This window comes from Triturus cristatus, chromosome 3_2 (assembly GCF_964204655.1).
Source record: "Triturus cristatus chromosome 3_2, aTriCri1.1, whole genome shotgun sequence".
In the NCBI taxonomy this organism is placed as follows: domain Eukaryota; kingdom Metazoa; phylum Chordata; class Amphibia; order Caudata; family Salamandridae; genus Triturus; species Triturus cristatus.
Window position 1 is genome coordinate 582,288,168 of NC_140584.1, and position 12,796 is coordinate 582,300,963.

Consider the following 12,796-nt stretch of genomic DNA (forward strand, 5'->3'; position numbering starts at 1 on the left):
AATTACACCCCATGGTATTGAGCAGCTCTAATAATAAGCTGCGCGAAACCAATATTGTCATCGGGAGGTGATGGTCTGGCGGGATATAGATTGGGGTCATTTGTATGATCCGGGTCCTTATTGTATTCATCCCAGGAGTCTGGGTCCTGTGGAATGGTGTCCTGATCATTATCTCCATCCCCTTCCCCATCCCCATCTGCACCTCCATACCCATCCTCATCATTATCATCCTGGTGCCCAGGTGAAAAATGTGGTGGTGGTGAATTTGCTGGTGAAATTATTAGATGTGGGTTAGAAGGTGGAGGAGAGGGAGGTATGTAAGGGGAAGAGGGGTTAGTACCCATGTCTTTTTTCTTTAAAGGTATGTGGTAGTCTTCAGGGAGGTCCAGCTTCTGTTTTTTGAGAAGTGTTGCTGAAGTTTTCCAGTGTCCGGGTCAATATGCAACTGTTTTTGCTTCGGATCCAAAGACTCTTGTGGAGGAAGTTCTTTAGATGGAGTCTGCTTACGAGGGCTTCCGTGCTTTTTAGGGTCGGTGCACTTCGGTGTGGGCTGTTTCGACTCCGAAGGCTTAGTTTTTCACAGTTTCGGATCCGAAGGCTTTTCTTTTGGCTGTTTCCCAAAAAAATTCTTTAATTGGTTTCGGCTCCGATGCTTTTGTTTTATCCGGTGTCGGTTCTGAAGCTTTAGTCTCGGTAGTATCGGCTCCGAAGTCTTTGGTTTTTGAGAGTCTTTCGGTGCCGAAGATGTCTTCGGTGCCAACAGCGGGGCGTCAAACTTGGCCTTGTGTTTAAATGCTGAAGATGTGGGTTCAACACCTGGACGAGGTTGGCTCGATCCCGAGCCGGAAGGCTTGTCTTTATGTTTCATGGCCAGGCTCGAAGGCGGGGCGTCCGAAACAGTATCACGGTGTCGACCTGAGTCCGAGGGCGAAGGTGTAACCAGAGTCTTTGGTGTTTTTGCGGTCAGTTGGGGCTCGTTACTCACGGTTCGTTGAGCCGGAGTGATGTTGGAGTCCTCTTCCATGTCGGAGTTGTCGGCTTCAGACACGGGAATGTGCCCTTCTTCTTCTTCAGCGCCAAGTTGAAATTCCGATTCTTCTCCGAAGATATCCGGCACCGGACTAGTGCCGCGTCTCATCTGGTGTCGTCGAGCCCAACGGTCACAAATAGTTTCCTTCGATCGAAATGATCGTCAGGCCTCGCAGCTGGTTTCTTCGTGCTCCGGGGAGAGGCAGAGATTACAGAACTCGTGCAAGTCCGTGTGTGGGAACTTAGCACCACACCCGGGGCATTTTTTAAATGGGGTCCGTTCCATGGACTGCTTGCGTGGTCGGCGTGGGTAGGCCTCATGGCCCGCGTCGAAGCGGAAAAAAACAATCTGAAGATGGAGTCGATGCCCATGCGCACTATCGTCCCAAGGAGGAGTCACCTACCTCGTGACTACAAAAGACTTCTTCCAAGACAAACACAAAGTGCAAAAATCCGAGCCCAACAGCAGATGGCGGTTTATGCACAAGTATACAATCTACAGCTCATATGCCTCGAACATACAGTTCTATGCTAGCCTGTTCCTGGTTCAGGGACTTCAATCTTGGGCATGAGAGATATTTTGGCAAAGGGCTTGACAAATCATGATATGTATTAACTTAATTACATGGTATTTGATGGCAAGCTTGCAACAGCTTTCAAAGAGAAAAATACTTTAAGATGAGCTCTAAGTCTTAGGAACTGTTTGGCAACTAACTATTGAACTTTATATACGAGTACATTGGGAAAACGTGGAAGCCTCTGTTCTCAACAATGGATTGGATGGGGCACCTGAACTGGCATACCCTACATCCCTGAGGGCTTTGAGAGGTTACTGGCAGTGAGTGACAAGATGGTTTTCTGGTTGTTAAGTCAATGTCCCTGGATATCCCTTAGCAGTGTGGTGTAAACACTGAACTGCAGCTTCATTTGAAGTAAACCTGTACGTACTCAAAAAAGCAGAGGAAGGAAGAATTGAGTCAGGGGGTAACCCAAAGAAAATGTTTAGCTGTATTATGTTTTGAAGAAATGAGGGGAGCACAGAGTTACTGAGGATGTGAGGTTCTGTTAATTTGTATTTGTCTCGTTAAAACTCAAGAAAACAGTTCTGATAAGGAAGACACTGATTTGAGAACTGAGCACATTCAATTCTAAATCCACTATAACTGGACCAGAAGAGCCTCTAAATGGACCTGAGAAGTGACCAAGACAGGCTGCAATAGGTCGAATAAGGCTTATTTAAGTAAAAAAAAACAGTACAAATTATAATATACAATTAATTTTGTTCAAGGAAAAAATAAAAGGGGGGATACAAATTAAAGAAGAAAAGGCTCCAGAAAAGTGGAAAAGTAGTGTTTAGAGTGCACTGTATGCTCAAGGATATGGGAGGTGGACACATTTTAAGGGGCCTTTTTGGACCATGTGACAATATGTGGACATTTTCACAGATGAAAGAGAATACAGAAATAGGTGACTATTCATCTGAAAACTATTTTCCTTCAAATGTGTTCTGACAGTACAAAGAGAGAATTTCCTTACAGACAAAGGCTGAACAAATGCACAAGAACAGCAAAGCAAACAGCCAGAGTAGAAAGGAATACAGAATTGCAACAGGAAGTGGGGTCTTTCGTAACCTCAAATAACTCTTAAAAATATATAACAAGGCTACAAAAGCCTGCCCTTGATACGAGCTCTGGCTCTCTTGAGAAATACAATACAAATGCACATTCATACAACGCTCCCATCCCATTGCCCTCTTTTAAGCTGAAGATAATTCCTCCACCATGAATCTCCAAGTTGGGGCATGAAGTTTTCTTAAATAAATCTCAGGCACCATGGTCCGGAGAGCTCCAGAGGCTACAGCTCCCTTAATGTGATCGGAATGATACCCGAGCAGTGGGTAAAGCTCACCTCTTGCTCCACAATGCAAGCGGCTGTGCCCTGTCCGCTGTCTTCTTCAGAGCTTGGAGGGGTGTGGATCCTCTGCACCAGTCTACTCTCGCACTCCTCCAGGTGCAGTCGGATGTTCATGAGCTGTGTCATGTACGTCTTGGCTTCACATTCATCCTTGTCTTCTAAAAACCCAGGAAAGAAACATTTAACATTATCCTTAAAAAGCAGCTCCAACAGGTGGGAATTAGCAGCAGAGTGAGCCACCGAGAGTATTGAGTGGGATCAGCAAACTGTCAGGGAAGGACACAAGTAGGCAACAGGGCTGTGAATATTGACTTCTTAGAAGAGCATGACGAGGGATTCGAGCCCTGACCAGCTATACATGGTATACAAGATCACAATGCGGAGACGCTCAAGTGCACTGACAGGAAAGTTCAGTAGGTAAAGCTTTCTGTCGTGGATCACACCTGTAACCTACAGAGACTGCCAAGCGGCTGGTGGAGGGAATGGAGAAATAGGACTTGAAGCTGAGAGAAGTCACTGTGACCAGATAGGAGCCATGGGTGGATCTGCAGTGAAGTGATTCTATCTGGAGTAACTCACGGAGAATGCAAGAACTTGGAAGAGGGTAAAGGGTTATAAGAAGGCATCCATCTGCGACAGGCTGAGATAAACAAATGCCACATCATCAGGAGGCGACTTACTAAGCTGAAGGCATGAGGCATAGGAACTGTGGGTTAATCGAGGGGGCTCCTCTGAGAAGCACTGAAGCTGGCACAAAGAGGACACAGTGAGGAGATGATTTTTGTGCTCATTAGAGGTTAGGGAGCAGGTAAAAACTGGGTGATAGGGTTTAGCAAGTGAATTCAAATGGCATAGCCACAGGATACAATGATTAAAGAGACTCGTCCATGCCAAATAGCAACTGTAGTGGTGGCGAGGATAACGGAAGTGTACAAGTAACTGGCAGCTATCCAGGGACTCTGATAAAACAGTACTAACATGAACACTAGAACATGGTGGATGAAGCCCAGGGCACATAGTTCGGCAGCAAACCATCTCTAAGTACTGCAAGCAACACATCCATTATCAGGCGGAGTTGGGGACACTGACTGATGTTGGGTTGACATCTGATCAGAGGGAAACACATAATGTGAGCCTGAAGCCTTTCAAGTAATGTGGGAATGCCCCCTGGGATCTCGTATCTCACAGATCTGCCCCTAAGCAGGGAGTGTGCAGTCTCCTAAAAACACAAGCAGGAAGTGTCTTTCTCCACAGGATCTTGGCTAAAGAAGTGGTGCCAACCTTCACAGATTCTTCATAAAGGTGGTAGTTTGGACACCCTGCAGAGCATTCTAAGCCCTCATATAGTTGCATTGCACAGTGCCATTCCCGAAGATGCCCAGATTAACATTTCTATGCTTTTTAGTCACAATGTGTGGCACGGACTCCGAGCCCTCTCCATGTTCCACTCACCTGTTTGCATTGAGTGCAGAAGTTGTTGGTGATGTGCTTTACAAGCCTCAACCTCTTCTTCCAGACGCAGACGATCTGCCACCGAGAAGAGCTGCGAGTCCCGACTGTCGTCCCGGAAGTCATCAAAATGAGACTGCAGGTTTTTCACTGCTTGGAGCTGGTCTGCCGGAGCAGTGGCCCTGAGCTGGAAAATGACAGGTGATCATCCTCAGCAAGTATCATACAAAAAATAACTTAGTCAAAGACAACATGAACAGCAGCAGCATTTGGGAGGAATGGCCTAGTCGAACAAGGCGGGTGCTTTGCGGAGAACCCAAAATAATGCAAGATCTGCTTTAAAAGAAATAACCTCCTCCCACCAGTGGTGCACACGAGAATGCACACTCAAATACAATAGACAGGCAATGCCATTAGATGGACAATAACTATACAGATTTCACCTAAAAGTATCTAAAGAAGTAGACATTAGATTCTACCATGCACCAAACCAGGATACAGATATATGGTCCATGTGTACTTGAAAGCTTTAAGGCATTGGAGACAGCTTGAAGGAGCTGTGAAAGAGCACAGGCAAGCCGTGTAGGCACCCACATATGGGGATATAAGCTTTTAGTGAGAGGTTTGCTTTAACGTCTGAGCTGCTACTGTCTGCAGAGGTTGAAACCTGCATACAGGTCATCCCATTAATAAAGGATTAGCGACCCAAACACAAGGAATGACTCTAGGTCCATAATCAACAAGAACAGATACTGAGATTTGTCACACAGACTATGCCATTCCTAATGGTAGAAGGGATTTAGACACGCATCTTGAGGCTACTATCAAAGAGGTTACAGAGGTTACAAGGTTACACACGTGAGTCCTGGAATGTATCTTTTTTATCTGAACTGGAGGTTTAATAAATCGTGGGTTTTCTCTTAACTGCAAAACAGTCATACAAACTGTCCCTAAAGCTGTCATAGGACTACAGTACAGAGATTCGCCAACTCTAAACAAGCATGTTCTGCTTCTGACGTAATCACCATTTTTCACCTTTCCCTTATTTGCTGCTCCAAAACAGGAATATTCTATTTTTCCTTGCTCAGTGAAGGTACGTATTGTAGGGATTTAGTTCACCACCTCATTTCACTCGTGCAATTTATCATCTAAAAGGAATGTGTTAAGATAGTGCCTGCAACCATTTAGTGACTTGACATACATTATTTTGATTAACCTTTAATTTTTTGGGGTTTTATTTTGTATCACTACTGTTTCAAAAAAAGATTGAGTGCATCTGCCACCAATGCTATATCTTTTTGGTGACTTGGGGGCAAGTTTTGCTTCACTATTCAGTTTCTTGCATCCTCAGTCAGCGCTAAAATCTCTGGTGCAGTGGCCAGTGAGGGCATGATCGGAGTGCTCTGATGACTTAATTAAAAAAGGCGACAAATGACTGTTTAAAGTAAGGCCACAGGAGGGTGTGGTGCTATGTGCACTCTTGCTCCAGTCAGTCGGCTAGTGCCTAAGACATGCTATTGTTCAGTCACTATAATTGTCCTCTGAAGGCCTAAGATCAAAGTACAGGAGTTGTGGCTTGTTCCAGAAGCCATGGCCCTGTATGGACACCCTCCTACTTGTAAAGGTCCTTACCGTCTCCACAGTCCACCCTTGAACCAGGTCAATATCTTTCCGTAGGTAGTTCCATGAGATGAGGCTCTTGGTGTTCACGTGCAGCTGATGCCAGAGAGACATAACCTTTTGATACAGTTGCTCAACCCTTAAAAAGGAAGAGAAGAACAAGAACATGAGTCTGAAATTAAAGGAGGCCACCACAAGGTGTAGAAAACCAAAAAAGCAAAATACAATAGAATGGGAACATCATATGAAAACAGCATAAAGAAGATGTTACTCAGTAAGACTTTTTGGTGGATTCGCCATCTAACTGCAGATTCCTTGCTTTTTGACAATCCCCAGACACCAGATAAGATTCAGATTTGTTTTCAAGTTATTGCTCCATCTTGCCGGTAGGTGGTGCAATCGGAGTCTGCAGTGGCTTCATACCACCTCCGTAAGTAACTGCTCAGAGTCGAAAACAGGGGGCACCTCACCGCACTGACTTCACTTCATCTTGAACATTTCTGTGACCTCAGATGGGGATCAACAGGGATAGATTGGAGGACACAGTGTGCTGAAACTTGGGACATATTTGCCAGTCACAGAAGTCAACTCCACAGAACGGGAAGGCAAGAGGAAGGTGAGGAATCTGAAGATAGAGTATCCGCCAGAAGGATTATGTTAATTACCCTGTTCTTGGCATGTAGTGCTGTACATTCACATGCTTTGCATACTCCTGCCATCTAGTGCTGGGTACGGATGTGTGCAAGTTGTTTTTCTTCGAAGAAGTCTTTCAAGTCAGGAGGTAGAGTGACTCCTCCTCTTAGTGATAATGCACATGGGCATGAACTCCATTGCCAGATTGTTTTCCCGCAGGTGGGTGAGAATGGAGTGTCAAGTAAGTGTAAGTAAAGAGATGTCCATGCATATGAAAAGGTAAAGGAACTGTAACGGCCACAGGTGTCTGGGGAGGCGCATGTGAATCTACAGCTATTCATGCCAAAAACAGATGCTTACAGGGTAAGGTACATAATCAGTTCGAGGGGTGTGTGGCTGTAGATACACATGCTTTGCATAAACTATATAGAAGTGCCCTCCAAGAGGTGGCTAACCTGCGCGTGCTGCAGTTGTTTGAAAGAGTGTACTTAGCACTGCCTGACCTACATTAGCTTGTTAGAACATCCACACAATAATGTTTAGTCAAAGTGTGTGGTGAAGACCATGTAGCAGCTTTGCATATATCAGCTAGTGGAATATTGCCCAGGAAAGCCATAGAAGCCCCTATCTTGCGACTACAGTGTGCTCTATGGGGTGTGGGTAGAGTCCTTTTGGCTTTAGAGGAGCATGTCTGAATGCATTTAACTAGCTACCTGGCAATGCCTGATTTGGATATGGGCTTTCCTTTATGAGGGGGCGAAAAAGCAACAGAGTTGCAAAAGTCTTTAGTTCTGTCAAATTAGTACTTAAGGGCTCTCTTAATATCTAATATATGGAGAGCCCTTTCCACAACTGAGTCTGGCTGAGGAAAGAACACAGGCAACTTAACTGATTATGGTGAAAATGAGAGACCACCTTTGGAAGGAATTTTGAGTTGGTGCGAAAGACCACCCTAACTGTGGAGCTGGAAGAAAGGTCCTTCTAAGGTTGGTGCTTGGAGCTCACTAACACATCTGAGTGAAGCAATGGCAATTAAAAAAGTGACCTTCCAAGACAGAAATTGAAAGAAGCAGTTATGTAGTGGTTACAATGGTGGACCTATAAATCTAGTGAGGACAATGTTAAGATTCCAGGTAGGTGTAGGTGGAACCCGGGATGGACTCATTCTCTTAATATCTTCCATAAAAGCCTGGATGACAGGTGCTTTGAATAAAGAGGCTGTCCATTTTGCAGAAAAGCAGCCACTGCAGTCAGATGTAAGCGCATGGATGTGAATACAAGGCAAGAGAGCTGTAGATGTAGCAGGTAACAAACAATGTTTTGTACTGTAGCATTAAATGGATTAATACTCTTGTTATGACAGTAACAGATGAATCTTTTCCATTTAGCTGAATGGCATGCTCTAGTAATAGACGTGCCAGCATCTTTGAGAATGGTCTTACATTCAGGTGGAAGATTGAGATAACCAAATTCTATGATCTCAGGAGACAAATTGCTAGGTTATGTTTCTTGGGATCTGGGTGTCTGATTTCTCCATGGTTCTGAGTGAGAAGGTTGAGGGCAAGCTTCTTGTGGGGAACTACGAATAGTTCTAGTCGTGTAGTGAACCAGGGCTGTCGGGCCCATGTGGGAGCCACTAGTATTAATGTGAGAGATGTATGCTTGAGCTTCAGAACCAGAAATGGAAGAAGAGGGAGCGGCGGAAAAGCATAGGCAAATATCCCTAATCAATTAATCCATAGAGTATTGTGCTTGGATAGGAGGTATGGGAACCTAGAGGCGAGGTTTGGGCATTTTTTAGTTGTCTGCAGTTGTGAACAGACCCGACTGTGGAAATCCCCACTTGTTGAAGTAAGGGAGGAGTACTAGGGGGTGGCATCCTGCTGAGGTCGGCAAAATCGTTGTCTGTTCTCGGGAGGTGTTTCGTTATCAGATGGATCTTGTGATGTAGAGCCCAACGGCAAATGGTCTGAGATAGATGCGATAACTGTAGAGGATGAGCCCAGCTGCCTCCCTGTTTTTGTAAATTGTACATGGTCCATCCAGACTAAGATAACCTTGCCGATCAGGTGAGGTGTGAACGCTTTCAATGCTAGGTGAACAGCTTCAGGCTCTAGGTAGTTGATGTGGAGACCCTGGAGTTTGGTGTCCCAGAGACCCTGGATTGCGAGATTCTGTAAGTGAGTACCCCAGTCTGTTAGGGAGGCCTCCGTTGTCAAAATAAAGTGGGAAACAGGTTTCAGAAAAGGCCGCCCTTTTAACAGGTTGTGTTCCACCACTGTAGAGAGTGATGAGTGCGGATGTTCATCGACACTAGATCTTCTAATTGACCCTTTGACTGAGACCACAGGTGTGCTAGACAATCCTGTAGCACACGGATATGCAGCCATACATGTGGAACTATGGCGATCCATCAGGCCATTATATCCAGTAGGGACTTGACAGTTCTAACTGTCAACTTTTGATTGGCTTGGAAACGTGGTAGTAGCGTTTGGAAATTTTGGATTCTTACTGTATTGGGATAGGCCAATCTCACCTGTGTATTTAGGATAGCCTCCATATACGGCTGAACCTGAAAAGGTTAAGAATGAGATTTTTGACATTGATGGTGAAGCTTCGCTGATGGAGCAGTTCTATGGTATTTTGACTATGTTGGTGGCACAGAGGAAGCGTGCTGGCTTTGATAAGCCAGTCATCGAGATACGGGAAGACATGATGTCTTCGCGTAAATGTGCTGCTACCACTGCTAGGCATTTGATGAATGTAAGAAACTGGCTCTATATATACTGCACCAAAGTGAGGTACAGTGTGTGTATAGAGTCACAAGAGTCCCCAGAGGTAGGCAGAGGTTAAGTTAGATAGAACCTTGCTCTCTAAAGTGGTAGCTTGGTCGAGCAGTAAGGCAGTTTCAGAGGACAGTGTTAAGCATTTGATATACACACTCAGTCAGCAAATGAATTCACACACTCAAGAACTGAACTCTAGGCCAATTGTTTTTGTATAAAAAATATACTGTTGTTTATTTTTAGAACCAAGCAAGCCTGGAACAGGTAAGCATTAAATACTTTTCAGCAATAAGTTACTGGATATAGAACTGTTTGAAAATGCAATATGAATGGTACTTTGTTTGATTTACAGGGGAGCAGTAGTATGCAACACTTAGCAAATACAGTACATTGGAACAAATGGGCTTTTTCAATAAATTGCAGGTAAGTTACTTTTCGGATTATTTTTTCTGACACAGTGCTGGATCCTAGATTCAGCACTGGGACATTTCCTGAAAACAGTTAAGAAAATGCGTTTTGGTTATTTGTGCAATTTTTAAAGAATATTCTTAGTTTTCAAAAGTCGACACTTTGAAACTTTTGGGGAGAAAAAGTGTCAATGTTATCCTATGAGGAAAAGCAGGTTATCGGTTTCGAGGTAAGTACTCGGTCTTTGGAGTTGGGGTTCTGGGGTCAGACTCAGGGGTCTCCCAGGGTCAGTGTTGCACTGTTGTTGTACCCTCAGTGGCACTAGGGCGGCCGGGTGCAGAGTGTTGAGGCCCATGTTATCCTATGGAGGATAGGGGGGCTCCGGTTGGTGGCTGCTGGCAAGCAGGCCACAGAGTTGTGGGTGCATAGCTCCAAGGGTTTAGCTCAGGGCAAGTTGGGGACCAAAGTAGCACCAAAGGTGCACCCTCAGCGGCACTAGGGCGGCCGGGTGCAGGGTGCTGTTTTGAGGTCGGGTGCCCTGTTGATTTCAATGGAGATTCTCCGGGACTAAGAAACACTGCAGGCTCAGGGACGAGGATCTTCCAGGAGCGACCACCACTTCAAGGGGTAAGTTGGGATGTTGAGGGTTGGTTAGGCACAGATGGTTTGGGCACACCAGGCCGTGGGGCATCGGGTGCAGGGGTGTCTTGGGACGTCGGATTTTCTTACCCGCTCTGGTCGCGGTGGGGGGGTCCTCTGGATTGAGGCCGCAGGCGTTGTCAGGAGGCTTGAGGCAGGTCAGGGGTCGCTGGATCTCGGGTCAGGATTGCCAGGGAACCTCCTCGTGGTGTTTTTCCACTCTAGCTCGGGCCGGATTCGCTGTTCCTGGCTGGCACCAGGAGCTGAAGTTTAAACACGTCCGGTGATCATGGGAGAAACAGTCTGGAAAGTGAAGGCAGGCAGGTCCTCTGGGGTTTGTGAGGTTGCTGGCTGCTGGACACGCCAGGATTTCGCAGGAGCAGGTTCGAGGGGAGACAGGCCTGTAGGGCTGGGGCAAGTCAGTGGACGTCGTCCTCTTGTTAGCTCTGCACGGCTCTTCGTCCTTCTTATCTTCTTTTCTTGTTGTTGCTGGACCTGAGGAAGGAAGGTTCAGGGTGCCCCTGAATACTAAATTTAGGGGCGTTACAGGTAGGTAAAGGGCAGGGACCAATGCGTCCCTTCCCTGGGGTGGGTACACCCCCTATTCTGCCACTCTCCAGTGGGAGGGGGGCAGGAGCCTGTCCCTGGTTGGCTGGGTCCCCCCATCCTCAAGATGGCGGGAACTCGAGGTTGTGCTTCACTTCGCCTGCCCCACCTTAGAGGTTGAGTTGGCAGAGGTGGGCAGACCTCTCTTCCTCACTTGTTTTTCCCGCCGGGTGTTCCCGCCCAAAGTGGGGGGGGTAGAACCAGTGGGGACCAGTTGCTAAAAGCAGCAAATGATCTGGAGTGGCTCACAAAGGCTGCATGCCTTTGAGCTTCCCCTTCGTGAACCCTGCCCATCCTGGGGATGGAGGCTTGGCACCTCGTCCCAGGATGTGCATTGTTTCAGGCCCCCTAGAGCAGTAAGCTCTCGACCCAGGGGTCCAGAAACATGTCTGGTGGTGGCAGCCTAAGAAGCCACTCAGTCAGGTCACTAGGAGTTGGTAGAATTACAGGGGGCATCTCTAAGATGCCCTCTGCTGTGCATTTTACATTAAATCCCACACTGGCATCAGTGTGGGTTTAATGTGCTGAGAAGTTTGATAACAAACTTCCCAGTCGTCAGTGTAGCCATTATGGTGCTGTAGAGTTCGTAATGACAAACTCCCAGCACCATATACTCTTTATGGCAGCACTGCACTTACAGTGCCCAGGAATGGATTTGGGCATTGTAGGGGTGCAGGGCTCATGCACCTGTACCCTCACCACAGGCATAGGGCACCCAGCTAGAGGTTTGACTGATGTATGCCAGGGCAGTGGTTTGTGGGCATTGCACACAGGGATGTGTGCCATGTCGACTCTTCACTTTTTTCTGCACCAAGGCACTCAGTCTGCAATGCAGTGTGAGAGTGTCAGGGTACAGGGCCTCTGAGGGTGGCACAATAAGTGCTGCAGCCCTTAGAGGCCTTCTCTGATCACAGTGCCCTGGGCACCTGTGGCACCATTTACCAGGGGCTTACATGTGGCCAAAGATGCCAATTGGGTTTAGGCTTCAATGCAGTTTTAGGGAAGGAACATAGGCCCTGGGTACCTGATTAGCAGGAGCCCAGGGCACACTCAGTCAAAGAACATCAGCGATTCAGCAAAAAGTGGGGGCAACCATGCAAGAAAGAGGGCACTTTCTCACAATGAATACTCGAGATGCAGTAGTCACGCCAAAAGGGAGGACTTTGAATTGCTAATGTTTGTCTGAATGCCATCACCCTCTCCTGATTTTGGTAGGGTTTCCTATGACAAAAGTTTAACACTGCTCCCAGAAAAAAGTTCGACCTGTTGTATGTAGCCAATCATAAAGGTATCGGAAGACATGCATTGCAGTGTCTTCGCAGATGTGCAGCTACCACCACTAGACTTTTGGTGAAGACCCTCAGGGATGTTGTGAGCTGGAATGGTAAAACTTTGAATTGGTAGTGTTGTCCACTTACCAAAAAGCTTAGGAAGCAAACATGTGCCGGATGTATGAGGATGTGGAAGTTAGCATTTTTGAGGTAGAGTGTTGCCTTGTAGTCTCCTGGGAAGAGCAATGGGCTGACATCCTGAAGGGTTGCCATTTTTAATTGCTCTGACAGGATGTAGCGAAATATTGGCCTGAGAGCGGTACAATTCTTTTTTGGGAACGAGAAAGTACAGGGAGTCCACTCCTTGGCCCTGCTGGACAGAGGGGACTGGTTCGATGGCACCTTTGCTGAGAAGTTCCAGAACGTCCTCTCGCATAGGTA

The 12,796-nt window shown here is 46.5% G+C and overlaps 1 protein-coding gene across 5 annotated transcripts in view; it reads right to left on the minus strand.

Moving 5' to 3' along the window:
• MACF1 (microtubule actin crosslinking factor 1) overlaps positions 1–12,796 on the minus strand; it is a 1,146,281-nt gene that overhangs the window by 768,967 nt on the left and 364,518 nt on the right. For all 5 annotated transcript variants that reach the window (XM_085648361.1, XM_085648360.1, XM_085648359.1 and 2 more), the window contains 3 exons: positions 6,025–6,151; positions 4,396–4,579; positions 2,938–3,101 (listed from right to left, as the gene is read on the minus strand). In XM_085648361.1, coding sequence (XP_085504487.1) covers positions 2,938–3,101; positions 4,396–4,579; positions 6,025–6,151 — 475 coding nt within the window. The remainder of the gene's footprint in view (positions 1–2,937; positions 3,102–4,395; positions 4,580–6,024; positions 6,152–12,796) is intronic.